The 17,333-nt window shown below is 40.9% G+C and overlaps 1 protein-coding gene across 4 annotated transcripts; it reads left to right on the top strand.

Moving 5' to 3' along the window:
* The first annotated feature begins 3,685 nt into the window (after window positions 1-3,685).
* aggf1 (angiogenic factor with G patch and FHA domains 1) lies at window positions 3,686-15,668 on the top strand. Of its 4 annotated transcripts, XM_035392001.1 has the most exons (16): window positions 3,707-3,794; window positions 3,882-3,937; window positions 4,459-4,655; window positions 4,971-5,082; window positions 5,972-6,150; window positions 6,305-6,436; window positions 6,887-7,072; window positions 8,899-9,280; window positions 9,460-9,571; window positions 9,777-9,828; window positions 10,045-10,146; window positions 10,297-10,462; window positions 11,043-11,122; window positions 12,777-12,904; window positions 14,358-14,457; window positions 15,099-15,355. In XM_035392001.1, exons 3-16 carry the CDS (start codon window positions 4,473-4,475, stop codon window positions 15,306-15,308), a joined length of 2,124 nt encoding a protein of 707 aa, XP_035247892.1. In that variant the 5' UTR covers window positions 3,707-3,794; window positions 3,882-3,937; window positions 4,459-4,472; the 3' UTR covers window positions 15,309-15,355. The 4 variants fall into 4 exon arrangements, with proteins under 4 accessions (XP_035247893.1, XP_035247894.1, XP_035247895.1 ...); XM_035392002.1 differs by having other exon boundaries at window positions 3,686-3,937; window positions 15,099-15,668; XM_035392003.1 differs by having other exon boundaries at window positions 3,686-3,937; window positions 4,971-5,070.
* The last annotated feature ends 1,665 nt before the right edge of the window (window positions 15,669-17,333 follow it).

Raw genomic sequence — 17,333 nt, 5'->3', positions numbered from 1 at the left:
ATTTATCCCAGTGTTGTCATTTAGATGTACACAACTTCACCATGTGTGAAACTCTACAGCTGTGCAGAATGTGTCTATAGCCATAGGGGGATTCACAGAATAATACGGTATCCTCCATTAGAAGAAGACACATTGCGGTTTAAAGGAGTTATTATCACCGAGACCCCTAATCACTGAACACCAATACATCAGAGCCTTGAGATTGGAAACTCACAGATACGTAAACTTGCTTTCTCCATCAAGGTGTTCCCTCTGAAATATTTTATATAAAATAGGAGGAGAAAAAAGTTAAGCCATCCAAATCATTTGACAGCAGTGTGGTTTCTATGACTAAGGCACTGGTATTGTGTCTCGTGTATTCAAACCCAAGGCGAACACTGTTACGCACTTGGACGTGGCCAGTCTGCAGCACTCCCTCACTGTGTAGCTTGAGTAACACAAGAAGAATATTTTCAATATATAAAACAGCCAGCAGTCACAGAAAATAACCCATGTTCTCTCCTGTGAAGCACATGATGTCAGCTGCCACTTCTTATCACATTTACAGGTTGGGCTTGCACAGACATGAGCTGCAGAATGACATTTTGCAGATCATGGATGTGGAATACAACGCAATCGGTTCTTTCCACTGTCATTATCACACATCGAAAGTGACAAAACTGACAAAAACTACAAACAAAAAACTCCCAACCTAATGAGCTAAAAAACAGATGTTGTCAACAGTTCTGTTACACACGTTTCCTATTAAAACAAACACTAGAAAACACCAAATTTGAAACAAATTCCTCATTCTGCATATGATAAAGTGCAGTTGTAATAAGTCATAGTCTGTCCTTTGCAAACTACAGAAATAACCTCTGAGTGGTTTCAAATCTTAGGGTAATGAGTCATCTTGGTGTGTTGTCACAAGTAACATTTAATATTTAGTAGAAAACCAATCACGTATTCATTACAGGACCTCTTTCTTCCCTGAGGGAAAAGCAATTTTGGCAGAGGTCTTAGATTTGACAGGTTTCTGATGAATAGCTCCAAGGACAGTTAGAAACCCCTTTCTCCATATTGAACTTCTGAAGTGCAAGTTCTTACTCTACAAGAAGTCAAACAGTTTTAACTTCCTGTATTGTTAATGTTTTCATCTCCTGCATGTCAACACCTGACACACCAGACTGACTTCCTAGACATTATGGATTGGCCCCCTGAATGTTAAGTTCAGCTCCAGTTGCTTTGAATGGAGATTGTCATTGCACAGCATATGGCAGAGTTGCTGGAATGACACAGAGTTATACTCATAGAAGGACTTTATGTGTTTCTTGCCTTGACCCTGCGAATGATCTTCTGAAATGAAGGACAGATTGATTTAAAAAATCTTATCTCAACCTGATTTTGGCAAGAAATCAAAAGACAAAGCACATAAAATTATTTCAAAGACAGGTCAAAGTCCAGACATTACGTTTGTTGGACGAGCTCCTGACTGAACTTCCTAACAGATATTCCACTAAAGCTCAATTACAAACAGCCCAGAAATATTTTGTTGGAAAAGACAACATCTGAAAGCTATTTTATTACACTAGGTACAGTACATGCAGTTATTTAAAATACACCTTTATGGGGCCTTACTCTTACAGTTAAACACAGGTTAAAGAAATACATACATATATGTCATAGAAGTTGCTCAGTTTGTGATACGCATACACAAAAAGTACAAAACCATTTCACACAGCCCAAATAAATGGAATTAGAATTAAAGAGGTCCATTGAGAGCCACCCTATCTGATCACACTCAACCTCTCCCAAAAGGTTACAGCTTTTAATTTTGTTCTTAAATTGCCAGGGAAATTTGAGATGCTGTCAAGATATATAATCACACATTTCCCTTTTGCAGAGCGCTGAGTGTTTCATCACACAATGGTTACTCTGCAGGCAAACTTTGCCATTACATGTAAATGCCAACAATGGCTCACTAAAAATGGAAAATAAAGACTTCACTTAACCTTAGCAGGCTTGTGAATTACACAGCCTTTCTGCATATGACCAAAACATTGACCCGCTATCATATTGTATCATAGTGGGCACAGCAGAAGCATAAGTACAGTATGCATAAAAATGTGGAATGGTTCAAAGTCCCTCTGGTTGATGTGGTGTGGTGAATTGATTTGAGATCAACTTAGAAAGCAAAATCCCAATTTAAAATGTACAGGGGAGTCCCTTTGGCTTTTTGAAAGGCAGAATAGAGACCAGAATGAGAGGTAAATTGAAATCCTGGCCCATTGAACAATTGATGTGCTAGAATTAAACCTACTGTGATTTCCTTTCTGACCCAGATGAGGTGGATTAGTTATGACATAGTGTGTTAAAATTCTAACTTTGGTTAGCCTTCCTACTACCTCACTTAACTACTGTAATAGTACAATACATTTTATTTTACTTTAACTGGTTAGGTAGTTAAACTGACACACAATCCATTGCATCCCCTTCCCACTTTGAAGGTAAAATTGCCCCCCACCGGCCTACCAACAACATTATTATTACTACTGTGTAACAGTAGTTCAGAGGTCTCCAATCAAACTACTAACCAAGACCAACCCATTTTACCTTAAGCACTTTGGCATGAGAAGGCAAAAGGGTGGTATAGCTGCTGATATTCTGCATCGCTGGTGAATGATTATTTCTCATTTCGCCTGAACGCTTACTCTCAGAAAGGTGGGAATGTTGGGGGACAGGAAAGATGTGACACTGGAGTTGTATGCTTTTGTCTAAAACATAGAATCATCTATTTTCCTGTTTTAGTTGATTACTTTCAGCGTTTACTGTGCATAAAATAAACAGGGTTTCCCTAGTCTCTGGTTTGAACACATACTTTTTTTTATATTCCTGATGTGTTTGAGTTGTGATAATGTGTGTAAGTTTGCCCGTTTGTTACAGGTGGCAATCAGCTTTCCCCAGTGGGGTTTTGTATTGTCTGTGGCGATTGATAAATGACTTTATTTTATATTATCCTCTATTCCTCAGGGGGAGAACATAACAGCCATTCCTCTCAAAGCAATACAGACTAAGGAAAATACTCATTCATGGTGTTTCCATAAATGAAGTCTTCATTCAATTCGCAAAGCTTTTAAGTGCATGAAAACAACCCACTATGCTTCACTGTATGAGTGAAATGCTGTCATTTAAACAGCCAGGTTTAATTCAAAACCTCAATTTATTCATGTTCAAGATGATAAGGTTTGTGACTGCTTGCAATTGGATTTTGTCCTTTAAGCCAAACCTGCCATTTTAACGCATAGGCTAATCTCCAGTAAATTCCATTAGAATTGTGCCTTTAAGCAGGACTGCATTGACAGTCTTACAAATATAGGACAGATGACAAGAAACTAACATGTGTAAAAGCTTATTAATAATTCAGTCCGTATATCTATTTGCAGTTTTGTTTAATTAAAAAGTAAGTCAGAAAAGTTAGAAAGTATATGGATATTGTATCTTTAACTTTGTGTTTCACACAAATGTGCTATGCATGACGTGAATGATGGGTTTGTTAGCATCAATTCAACGAGAGGATAATTATGATGGGTACGTATCACGAGATCGTTTATTAATTCACGTTTTTCCAACTGGTCGTGATGCTTTCCATCAGTGCTAATTTTTTGTCATTCTCTGCCATCTGCTGGTAGAACACAGCTCTGTGAAGTAGAAAAAGCAGAAGTGACGCAAAACGTCAGCTAACGTAAAGTAATCTAGCTATAGAAACATGGCGGCGTCCTATGAAGCGAAGTGTAAACATCGCAGCTTTGCTAACAGTAACTCAATTTATTATGAAACAAAACATGTACTCGTGTATATTAAAAATGCGAGGTAGTCATAAGATGTTTATTTTCAATTTCCAGGTTAATCACTTCTGCGGCTCGACTGGAACACGTTTGAAAGTCGACTTGACGACGTGGTAAGTTAGACTAAAGTATGTTAGAATAATCATATAGCACCTCGCTAGCTAGCTATATCGATGTCAGCGTTTTTGCAACCTATTCGCTTTCCTGTCATAAGCAGTATGTTTTTAGGGCACACATATATATTTTGCGTATTTATTGCCTGTTTTAATTTGATATTTTCCACATTGATGATTCCACATATTCGCCATTGATGATTTATTATCCATTGCTTCATGTTTGCATGTTAGCTAATTAGCTCACTAAGGCTAACTAGCAAGCGAGCAAAATGTTCCCTTGCTAATGTTATGCTAACTAGCGAGTTTACGAAAATTATTAGAATAACCCATATAACGGCGACCTCCCATCGTCACATATTTTGTTGACACATTTGTGTATCAAGTATCTTGAATAATTATTTTGCCATAACGTGTTTGAATATTATCTCAACAGCTATCGCTACATTTTCTGCACGTGCTGCGTTAATGTAGTTTAGACTATTGATGCTAGGCCTCGTGTTTAAACTATTTTACTGTAGATATTCAATCTAAAATGGCAAAAAATGGAGAAGAAAGCTCAGAAACGGAAGTTGCAGGGCTGAGGATTAAAGTGGAGACCCTGCGACATAAACTGAAGAAGTGCAAAGGTGAAATCCACAAGTTGCAGAAGAAACTTAACAAAACAGAGCGGCTACAGAAGAACACAGAAAAATACAACGATGACCTCCGAAAACAGGTAATCTTATCTCGCTGTGTGTACATTTTAAAACATGTAGATTTAGCTACTGTTTGGGCCTGCATGTGCAATATTGGCATTTGTCAGATTTGTTGGCTGCAAAGAAGGTAGGCCTACTCCCGTACTTAGTTAAAATTATTTTCAGAAAATATTTTTTGACAACAGATTGCTGGCTAACGCTGCAATGAAATTATAAATGTAGAAGTTATTTTACTCGTTGTTAGGTTAATCATAAGAATATACGAATATGGGCTGGATAATGTATATTAAAGATTAATCTTGTTTAGTTATAATATTTTGATATTACTGTTTTAGGTTGATAAATTAAGTGCTGAAATCCATGAAAGGAAGAGAAGAGAGAAAAGCAGAACTGATGCAGAGACACAAACCGATGACTGCACCTGGACAGAATCAGGTATTTCTGAAGGTGAATTCATACAGTAATATCTTTGTAAACCATTGAAACTCCTTTTGTAGAGGAAAACAGATCTCTCGAATAGGTTGTCCACAGTAAATCCACAGGTTCCCAGACTTGGTATAAGTTCATATGTGGAATTTAAGCCGTTGATTGAAAGAGAACTAAAATTGAAACCTGTTCTGTCTGTCAGGCACCAGCAGAACTGTGGATCGACTATATGGAGTGCACAATTGACTGAACTGTAGTACATTAATAGGGAGGACAAACATATTTAACAGTTTATTTTTCCATGCATGATGTCATAAATTCTACAGTATAATTAAATAACTCATGAATCGCTAACTTTCCAGAAAATAACGGTCGTTTGCTTTAATAGGTTGTTAAAAATTAGGGGCTTAGCGGCATGTAATCACTTTCGTTGGAGAGAACCGCATAGTCGTCTGCTAGACTTTAAGGGTGGAGTTATCTTTTTTCTGCAACAACACGAAATGTTTAGTGGTATTCGTACGATAAAACTAACGTACTGTTAGCATTTACTTGTATATATTGGGATGCGACACTTAATGAAATATATGTGGGTCAAATTTGCATCATTATTTTTGACTTCTTAAGTAAAAAAAGTAGCACCACTGAACTGTCTTTTGCACTTTTGAAACAATTTAATAGATTTTTCTACTCTAATTTTGTATATTTCTTTGTTTAATGACCTGTTAAAATTGACACTGATGCCAAATTTGTTTTTTGTTTGTGTGGAACCTATCCATTGTGATTGCATTGCACGCACTTGCAAAATTCCCTTGCATGAATGCACCCAGTTGGCCAACATTAGGCTGGTGTACACATTAATGCTTCATGAATGCTTTTTGATGTTTAATTTTACCCTGAATGTTCCTGACAGATTATTACAACTACTACTATGGAAGCTATTATCAGAGTGGGACTGCTGCTACAGAAAATTCTACTTCAGAGGTTCCTGAAAGCCAGGAAACTGCGGAACCATGTCAGGCAGGGACGGAAAATGTTACAGATGGCCCAAATTCACAGGAGAATTCCAGCGCTGCTGCTGTTAAACCAGAGGTGTGTGTGCCAAAGTCTTTAGCTAGCATTTTTAGCGCTATGGTAATTGCTTTTTAAAATGTAGGAATCTACATTTTTTTGGTCCTTGTGAAAGACGATTTGCTGAATTTGTGCATTTTTGTGTGTCGTTTACTAAATGGTTTTGATCGCTCAGGAAACTGACGGAACCTCCATTGCTGACATGATTAGAGCCACAGCAGAAGAGGCAGTTTCCCAGACAGGGTTTGTCTTCGATGAGAACTCTGGGATGTATTACGATCACAGCACCAGCCTCTACTATGATTCGGTAAACAATATGAATTGTTTTTTTTTTTTTTTACAGTTGAGCAGTGCTACATTTGGTTTTGTAAACTGCTATCGAAAATGTCCCTAATAATGGAATCGCAGATCGTGTGATTTGCTTGTAGTGTCCCCGATGAGTGCCGTTCACCTGGATCCTTACAATTCATCTGGATCATCGTTTTAAAATAGATATCCCAAGATGTGCCACTTCAGTAATGGCATTAGATCTGTGCCAACATAGAATGCTCCTGAAGTAGAATATGAGAGAATATATTAAAATCAGTTTTGCTCTATGGCTGCATTCACCAGTGTTAATCTGTGTGCCATGCTGTGGCAATACCTGGGTTCTCAGAATGTGTTGAAATATGATAGCATATGCATCAGAGTACCATTAGAAATACTATTGTATGAAGCTCTGAAACTTAGATGCCATTTTGCCCCCTCCTTTTGACAGGCCAGTCAACTGTACTATGACGCCAACTCAGGAATGTACTACTACTATGATGCAGAGAGCGGGCGTTACCAGTTCCACTCCCGAGTGGAGGTGCCCGCCTACCAGGCCACCCCCGACCCCAGCCAAGAGAAAAAGAGCAAAAAGAAAAAAAAGGAGTCAGAGAAATCTTCCCTTCAAGACGGCAAGGTAGTTCTGAACGTGTCATTGCGGTGTCTTCTGCAGATATTGTCAAAAAACGATTATTCTTGCTTTTCAGCAGTCAGGACTATAGATCAGAAACAGTCAGCCTTGTTATGGGAGTGAAACAATCAGACAGGTTTTGTAAGTCTCTTGTAATACTTCAATGCAGTGCCCTGGATGAATTTATACCAATAGGATCAAATTAATTCAGGGTTTGGCAGGAACAAATACCAAAAAAGGCCAAAAAAATGTACCATGGGGTTAGGCTGCATCCCTAGGCTGCAAACGCTTTAACACAATTTTATCAATTAAGCACTACCAATATTGCTTCAACAGTTAACAATTTAAGAGTATTTGAAGTTTTGAGTGTTTGAAGTGTCTAAGGTGGAAAATATGGGGAGTTTGGTTTTGGGGAGGGGGGTTGGGGTTAAATAATGTATCACTCTGATTTTTCCTCAGCGTTGTGAGTCGAACTTTATCATGTTGAGTTTTTCAGCAAGTTAACCAACGAGTCCCCCAAAATAAACCCCTCTCAGCAATTCTCTATTTGAAATTCCATTTGCTGTCACTAGACACGTTGTCTCAGTTTTCAAACAGTGGTGAAAAATCGAAAACTTGGTGAAAGAAGCCAGAGGGAATATAATTAGGAGTTGAGTCTTTTTGTCAGTAGGCTGGTTAACTGATTTATATCCTCTTGCTGTTCCTGACACTGCTCTGGCAATATCTCTGATTGTACTCCTCGGTGGTTCTGTGGGGGTGGTTCTTGGCTTTATTTGCCGGAAATATATATTTTTGTATCTCTTATGGGGATCGTAGTCCAGATTCACTGGTGCCTACGAAAAACTTTATAGCAATGGAGAATTGAGCCATCGAGTTTGTAAAGTGTGGCAAGCCAATACAGTTGGGTGCACCAACCTGGACATATTTCGAAAGTCACAGTCATTCCCAGTGTGCAGCTGACTGTTTGCTGTTCCTCCCATCCTTAGGTAGAAGAGGTGACTAACTCGATGGCTAATATGAAGATTGCTTCTTATGGATGTGGTACTACAAGTAAAGGTACACCTGTTGCATCAATACATTAGCATAATGGCAACCAGTCCAGTCAGTGGAACCACCGTAGATTCAGGACAGCACAATTTTAGAAGTAAATGTGTCTGTTCAGAGGCTTCGGCTTAATTAGGTTATCAGTGTTCCCAGAGTCACTGAGAACATGTTGACATTGCCTTGATGACAATGGCGTATTTCAAACAGAGATGGCTTCAGATAGCGGTATGGGACGAGATAGCTACATGCATTGGAACAGTGCAGTTCTGAGGGAGATTCAGGTGATTCTCGGGAAAAGGTTTGTCAATACTAAACGGCTTGTGTGGGATTCTACTAAGAGTGGTAATTGGTGAAGTACAAGAGCCTCAGAAGAATTAAGGGGAGGTTATACTTCCTGTTATAGATGGCAGACAGGCAGGAAGAATCTTGTTTCTTGTGACTGACTTTTTACAACCAATTCAGTCTTATTTATCAGTGGTCTTTGTATCGTGATGCTTTAATGTCCTTCTTAGTCTAGTTTAATCTAGTTTTGATATTCGCCTCGCCACTGTATCAATTCTGATGAGACGGTCAGAAAACAAGTGCTATATAAATAACCTTGAAAATACACATCCCCCTGTTTGAAAACTGAGACGCGAAGTGACAGACAACCACAGACAAAAAATTCTAAATCGGGTGCCCCTCTTTCTGGACTGCAAATTGTGTCTGACCGATGGTTCAGACATCGAGAGGACGATGTGGTGGGTTAGCCGAAAGTGTCCAGAAAGCTAAACTGTTTCCAACGACAGGACCTGCCTGCTGACGTTCGGAGAGACGAGGGTGATGGGAGGAGGTCACAGCAGAAGGGAAAGAGGACCCCTTCGTGTAGAGTTAGGAGAAGGTCCCGTAGCCCGAGGGGGAGGTCCCGTAGCCCGAGAGGGAGGTCCCGTAGCCCCGGCTCTTCTGAGGACGGGGTGGCAGAGAGGGCGAAGGCCAAGCGGAAGAAAGCCAAGAGAGCGGCGCGCTCGCGGCGCAAGAGGGCGCGGTCCGACACGGCGAGCAGCGGGAGCGAGCCGGAGGAGGGCGAGATCACCGAGTCGGAGGAGGAGGAGGAGGAGTGCGACGGCTCCTCCCGGTCCTCCTCCTCCTCCTCCGCCGCCAGCTCCGCGTCGGAGCCCGAGGACCAGGGAGGTGAGCCGCGCCCAGGAAGCCCGCACCCCGCCCGGGTGCGTGCACGCGAACCTCCGGCTGCGCTCGCGAACCTGCCAGCTGCGCGTGCAGGCCCCTTAAACCCAGTCCTTTCTCGCGGCCCCGCGTTGCGCCGAGCGCCAGCTTCTGGTTGGCTGATCCCTTGTGCGCGGCTCTTCCAGGGTCGGAGGAGGCCTGGCCGCCCTGCGTCCGGGTGACGGTGGTCCGCTCTCCGGTGCTGCAGACGGGGACCCTCTACATCATCACCGCGGACACGCCCGCCACGATCGGGAGGTGTGTGCACTGTGAGGCCCTGACTGTAGGCCTTACTGTACACCACACATCAGGCCTCCTTTTAATCCTTTTAGGAAGGTCTGCAGCAAAGCATCGCTGCAGTACCTTTACGGTTATTGCCTTGACATTAAAAAGTGTATTCATGCATATAAATTGTAACTATTTATAACTGTTTATAATGTAAAGTTGGGTGATCTGTCTGCAGAGAGAAGGACATGGCTCATGCAATCAGAATACCTGAAGTGGGTGTTAGCAAGGTAAGGTATCTTCAGGGCTGCTAATTTATACAATGCAATGTGGGGGTTAACAGTTGATTCATTTATCCTTAGCAGTGGTTTCCATTGCGTATTACCTGCCCGGCACGGTTGTGGGACTGTGTGTTGCAGGCGTATAGCCTCCTGGCATGATTCAAGTAACTCTTTAGCAATTTGGTATAGCGATAGTTCTGGCACTAACGGGTGCCGTCCTCTCAGTTCCACGCAGAGGTGTATTTTGACCAGGAGCTGCAGTGCTACGTGCTGGTGGACCAGGGCAGCCAGAACGGGACCGTCATCAACGGGAACCGCATTCTGCAAGTAAGAACTTCCCGAAGATGTCTTCGGAGCAGCGGATAGGCTCCGCCAACCGCAGGTCTGCGTTGTGATGGAGCCCCTCTTTTAACGCCCTGTCCATGTTCCATTGTCGTCGTCCGTCCCCCCCCCCCCCCCTTTTGGGTTTCCGTCCAGCCCAAAGCAAAGAGCGAGCCCTGCGCCCTGACCCATGGCGACGAGATCAAGATGGGCGACACGGTGCTGTCCTTCCACATCCACTCGGGCAACGACACGTGCGACGGCTGCGAGCCCGGCCAGGTCATCGCCCACCTGACCCGCCACAAGAGGGAGGAGCCGGCGGGTACGTCCCATCCGCAGAGCGCACGCCCTTCCGCACCTTCAGTCCACATTTAGTGCCAAGACGAGCAAGAACTCAACCAGATCAGATCTGATTACTATATTGTCCACCTCAGTGCAAATTTATCTAGAGAGGCTCAAGGTGTAAAACAAGTAACATGAAACCAGATTTTACGTATAATGCCTACAGATTTCTACGTTATTCTTGTGGTAAACTGTTATGGAGTTTGTTATATATGGATTTTTTAAATACTTTAAATAACAGTCAGTGTATAGAGTTTGGTTTGGTTATGTAATTGTAGCTAAATAACTGCCATTATGTTAGTCTGATTGAGTCTGTCGCATACTCATAACAAATTCAAATAATATTTTCTGTGAACCACTGCATACCCTCAAAGAAGTAGGTTGTCTGTTCCTAGCGATTCCTCAATAACTCGAGAAGCTTTAAATGTACAGACATGCAGACTGGCTCCCAAGAAATAATAATGCAGTCATATTGTTTTCAGTTTTGTGATGGATTATGTTCCTTCTTTCTTTGAGCAGTAATAGGCAACTGCTTTAAATCAGTCTTCCTATTTCTGTAGGTCAAGGGATAAGCAGAGAAGATAAGGAACTGCAACGACAGAAAGAACTGAAGCAGATGAAAGTGAAATATGGCTTGAAAGTAAGTTTCCCTCTTTAAATCAATGTTTGCATTTATTTAAAGATTCGCCGCTTCATTTTTGTCAGCTAGTATTGACTGAATTGATTTTGAATATGTCCATGAAAAAGGAGTGCATGAAATGCTATGGAGTACCATTAAACCTCCAGCAGATGTCACTATTTAGCATTGAAGCACTCAATGTAGTGAAAATTTATGTTAAAAAAAACTTGACTGCAGCATCTCTTTCCGAATATAATGCCACGATCTAGAAAACTCGTATGTATGGATGGATAGATACTACTCTGGGTAAATGGAAACATACAACATTTTTGGGTGAACTGCCCGTATAAAATATTTATCAAATACAGCACACAATAGTCAAAGTTTTACCCTGTTCATGTGTTTATAAGTAGTCTTGAAAAGATTGTCTTGACTGAAATGTTGCATGATATGAGATAATTAGTTGAAGTCATGTGGGAGTTATTTGCTATATTTAGCCTCCCCCAAATCTTCAGATTAGATAAGATTACAGTGTCCTAAATCAGTGTCATGCTAGTGGTATATTAGCATGTGAAAATAAGACTGCTTATTTCCCAGAAGCTTATTTTGAGTAATTGATTGAATGTGAAAACCAGTGTGGGTTCATCAGCATCTTCAAACTGGTATTATTCAAATGATAATCATTATTTAGTTCGTGCTCATTATTGATCTCTGCAGACTTGATGACCATCCTGTGTAAATGTTCAGTGTTGAGTGCGCCCCAGTGTGTCACAGGAGCTTTACTTGCATCATGGGATGTTGGTGCCGAGCGGGTCATTAAAACTCCAGCCTGTGGTGATTTGGGATCCAAACAAACACTCTCACACCCTCATAGCGATTTAGCAGTTGTACTAATTTATACAATCAGATCCTTCCTTTAAGAAATTTCTGCTTGCCAAACTGATAATTATAACCCCACGAGAGTGTGAAATTGAACCGTACGCCGATCAGTTCTCTTCAGTCATTCCCACTTCCTGTGAAAATCGGCCTTTGTAGTTTGCAGCTAATGAATAATTCTTTGAAAGCCTGAATACCCTGATGAAATTTCTCAGCATGTCTGGGCTTGCAGCTGTAGACCTTCAGAGAGATATCATTTTATGCCGCCCCGCCAAGGCGTAACTTGGCAGGGTGGCATCCCTGCCATCCCAATACCTTAACACTTCTGTCCAGGGCTTGCGTGTTAAAGTGGACCAGCGAGGTGCATGGCCTCTGCTGTTTCATGGTAACGGTGTTTCATAAAGATTTTCAGCAAGATCATCTCAGCTGGTTTGTTTTTTTATTACAGTTTATTACAGAGACAAACAGCCCTCATGGCCCTCTTTTGACCACAGAAGAGTAGTGATTTTTCATTGGGTTTAAAATGCAACAGCACAGAGGCTGAAAGTTTACCAGCATGCAATCCATCCATGAGTCTTATTTGAGCACCTGCATTGTGATTCAGGTGTGTTTGAGCACCTTGGTTGTGATTCAGGTGTGTTTGAGCACCTGCATTGTGATTCAGGTGTGTTTGAGCACCTGCGTTGTGATTCAGGTATATTTGAGCACCTGCGTTGTGATTAAGGTGTGTTTGAGCACCTGCGTTGTGATGCCTACTAGGTGTCTGTTTAATTTCCCCGTTGTTCAATTCCATTTGCAGAACAGTGAGTACGAGGGAGCCAAGGTGCTGAAGAGCTCCAAGTATAAGGACCGCGCGGAGAAGCGGCGGCAGGTGGTGGGAAGCGAGGGGGCTTTTCACCGGGACGACGCGCCGGCCTCCGTGCACGTGTGAGTGTGCCGGCGGGAATCAAACGGGCCGCGGCGGCGCGTCCTCGTCCGCGGGTCTGCGGGAGGAGCTTCAGACAGGCCGCGAGATCGCGCGCGACACAAACGGCTCTTGCTCCGTACCGCTATTCGCGTCAGTCAAATGAAACGCGCGGAGTTTTACGCGTCACGCGCGCTACGCTAGCCACAGGCTGCACGCAGCTGTTCTGACTGGTGAAAACATTTTCATTATGTGTGTGAGCTTGTTGGGATATGTTTTAATAAAGGGTGGGTTACTGCCCACTCAGTGTGTGGACTCTGGCAGAAAGTTCAGGAACTCCAGCTTTAGAGGCATAATTATTCTTTGGCAGATCTAGATGGTAAACCTTTCAGTCCCTAGGAGACCAGTGTGACCTGCCCATGTCGTAAGGCATGCATCTAGAATGGACATACTTCAAAGGATTTAGATCTAATCTCCGTAGGACTTAAGCCTCATTGCTTAGTTCAGGGTATCTAAAGCTCCCAGAAGTTGGCACTTACATAATCATATTTGATATATTTTGGGTCACTTGCTCTCAATTTTTCTGGCTCTGTTCTATTTCATTAAAAGAGAATTTCACCAAATATTTTCATATTACTTTTTGCCTGTTAAGCGGTCCGTTTGCTTATGTTAGCATTATGAACACGAAGACCACTGTAGGAGATTGAAGATGTAGGAGATTGTCTGTTTAAACTTCATTATGTAATGCTCAGAACATATTGATGTTACTCTCGTAATGTATACATAGTACAATCAGTTTCTTCAATATTTTTTCATGCAACCAAACTCTCGGCCGAGAACCAATGGAGGAGGAAAAAAGAATCAAACAATGTTTGAAATTCAGAGAAGATGCAAATGTCAGGAAACTGTCTGATTTATCTTAAATCACTTGGACTGAATATGTACGCTTCTCTTAGAAAATGGCCCATACACTCCAGTCAGGAGTCAGGACCGTTTGGATCAAGCTAATGCGCAGTATTCAGTGATGTTATTGAGGAGCTAAGCCAATTTTTGCATAATGCAAGTGTTTGAGGTGACATGACCTCCAAAGTCATTTTCACATAAGTAACGTCTTTTGGCTACATGAAAGCCAGTTTTTTCCCTTTATGAAAAACATAAAAAATGCATTTTTAATCCTTTTAAAGTGTAATTCATCACAAAAAAACATGCGTTATGGTTCTGTGATTAAATTTACCGACCTTCACTTGTATCTGAAAGAAGCTGACATCTGGGTTTGGAGTGCAGTCAGTATTTTAGAGAAGTGCATTTTTTTTGTAAATACATTTTAAAAGATGATGCAGTTCCATTCTATAAAGGTTCATGTGTACAGCATGTAGAACGTGATAACATAATATTGCATAATATTAGAAATTCATGACTTGTCTTTTCTTTTCTCTTTTAATGCACATTAATACTTTAACCCTTTTCCAAATGCAGAGAAATCGGTGATGGAAACAAAGGAAGGAAGATGCTGGAAAAGATGGGTTGGAAGAAAGGGGAAGGATTGGGCAAAGATGGAGCAGGAAGGAAGGACCCGGTAATTATTGATATTTTCACTGATGTAAAGTAAATTTGAATTTAAACTGTCCAAATAGGTCTAAAATGAACAACTGTAATAGGATTAATAACTGAAATGTGTCCCTGTTTTCGAGGGTTTTGAACTTTGTATGTAGTACTAGTGCATAGGGATGTGAATAATTTGTTGATTTGATTGTCAGCCGCAAACAAGCGAATGTTAAATAATTGAAAACTGATTCAATCTCGTGATCTGCACTGATTCAAGTAGTGGCATGGTATCCTTCATGGTTGAAGAAATGATTTGTCTGTCACTGCCCTTTTCAGACAGCAACTTTCAATGGTCAGAAATGTGTGTCGTTCACATCCCTACTAGCAATCAGTTCTGCAGTTATCTCCATAACAACAGATTTTTCCTTCAGCAGCTAATATAATGCCAAACTTGTTGTGACAAGTTTGCAAATACAAACCAGTCTTCATCAGCACTGGTCCGTGGTTAACATAATGTTTTAATCCTTATGTCAGACTACTTTTATTTGGTCGGAACGTGAATATTGAGAATATACATTTGATGCAGAGCATTCTAAAGGCTTAATGAATTTCCTCTCCATGTGCTCTGTGAAGTTTGGATCATTGCTGCTCACCAACTGCTTTGACCGACAGATTCAGCTGCAGATCCGGAAGTCCCATGCTGGTCTGGGAACAGCCGCTGCGGTGTCCGTGGATGACGCCGCACTGACCAGAAGCAAAAATCAGGAGAACTGGGAGAAGGCGCGGGAGAGGTTTGCCGACACGTGCCAAACCTCTAATCCTTCCAGTAAAAAGGAGAACCGGTCGCTCACACCATTCGTTAAGAGCAAAGTCGATAAGTGACCCAAACAGTGAAATGGAGAACTAGGTGTGCGTGTGTGTGTGTGTGTGTTGGGAACAAATTGTCAGCATTTGGGGGACATACATTTAAGTATGATTGAAAAGGGAGTCACCTCCATATTTTTGTATTAAGGCATTATTATGTTTTTTTCCCCATACAGTCCTGCTGCCCAGGCATCAGGCACATGTGTAATAAAGATTGGTTTCATATTTTCATTGTAAGACCAACATTTTTTAGTTTTGATGGCATCACAGCTGGATTGAACCTTGGATAGACAAACCTCTTCATTTGTAGGTAAAATGTGGGAGTCTGAGTTTATATCACTGCGTTTGTTTTCAATAAATCAGAAGATTAAAGGCTCAGCCTGATTGGTTTATTACTATGTGGGCATTAATTAATGAATTTATTTATAATTTTTATTTATTCATTTTCCCAGTCTCATTAAAATTTGAGGTTGGCTTATCCAGTTTGGTAGGTTGGTCTTGTCTCCTGGTGATGCAGGCACATGGCATTCGGGAGTTTAGCTCACGTAGCTCGTTTGACTAAGAAATATAAAAGTTGGTACATAAGTCCCTCTGCTCACGAGAAACAAATTAGCCTCATAGTCTGCCATATTGAATATTCTGCAACTGGAAATGCATCTTCTCCTGCAAGTATTGACTTATTGGCATGAAACTCGCTGTGGTGCATCTGCGGACCTACCTCTGTACAGGTATTTTGTGGGTTTGGCAATGAATAGTTGACTGACTAGCTAATGAACTTTCAGTGGATGTAGCTTCACCCAAAAACATGTGGCTTACGCTTGAAAACACATGGCGGTGCTGTAAATCACTGGTGCTTTCACGATTTCAAACTTGGCACAGTGATTATTTTGTCACTTAATTGAAATTTTAAAATTTCTATTAGACATTTTTCTCTTTTTTTTGTTTTGGCCCAGCCAGAAGGTTAATTCTTTGGAAACTGCACACTTATAGCGGTTTTGTCCGAATGGCTACTCATCAGTTTTAGAACGGATTGGCCATGTGGTGGCGCTATGACTGTCCCTTGAATTTCCAACATTTAAACGATCACAATTCCTGGCCTGTTTGAAGTAGAGACTTGAAAGCAGCCTCACAATATTCTGGTTCCCTTCATCAGCAAATTTGTTCAATAACTTCTAATGTCCACTTTGTTAAATATTTAGGTTTTAAATTTTCTGAAAATGCTTCTTCACCACAAACAAAGATGACTAATTTGCATAAAAGATATGGTGTACCTATAGACTTGCTTTTGCACTGATATTAATTTTCTTGTAGTTCTGTCAAAGGATGGCCGAATGATGACCCAATTAACTCTGGCTTATAACAGGAATGCTTACATATCCCTAAATTGATGCCACATCCACACTCTAATCCTGAAGAACTGGCCCAATACAACTAAGGTGGCACCTTAGAACTCTATATTAAAAAAAGAAAATTAATAAAAAGTATATATAAATTATTATTTTTTTATGTAGTAACAATAGGTGATACTATGCTTTACTTTTTAAAATAATGCATATTATTGTGCACTGAGTGCTCTATCTCACATAAGAACAATTCTTCCTGTTCTATGCACATGCCCTTAATGTAAATATTAAAGAAAAAATAATCTGCTCACATTAATAGGCGTGTGCTGTTGTACATTTGCCCATGTATTTGACACACTTCCAAAAGCCAGTTATACTGAATAATATCTTTTGTGGTTATTCCTTTAAACAATTGCTTATCTGTCATAGTGACGAGGCTTGTGGTGGGTTATCTCCAGTCTAAACCAGGACACTATTCTCAGTGTAATGAATAGTACATATTTTGTCATTTATCCAAGGTCATGTGGTGTTGACAATCACCAGTCTCCATACCTAGTTTTCAGTTGAACTGTGAAATACTACTGCCTTATGTGGTAAGTCAGCGTTCAATGAAAAAAGACAGGGAGATATCCAGAACTCAGGAATAAATTAATTAAATGAAATGTGCTTCACTGGACTGTGAGCAAATATTCTACATAAG

Source organism: Anguilla anguilla, chromosome 14 (genome assembly GCF_013347855.1).
Source record: "Anguilla anguilla isolate fAngAng1 chromosome 14, fAngAng1.pri, whole genome shotgun sequence".
NCBI lineage: Eukaryota > Metazoa > Chordata > Actinopteri > Anguilliformes > Anguillidae > Anguilla > Anguilla anguilla.
The sequence above is the reverse complement of the archived record's forward strand: the minus strand, read 5'-3'. Positions and strand labels throughout refer to the sequence as shown.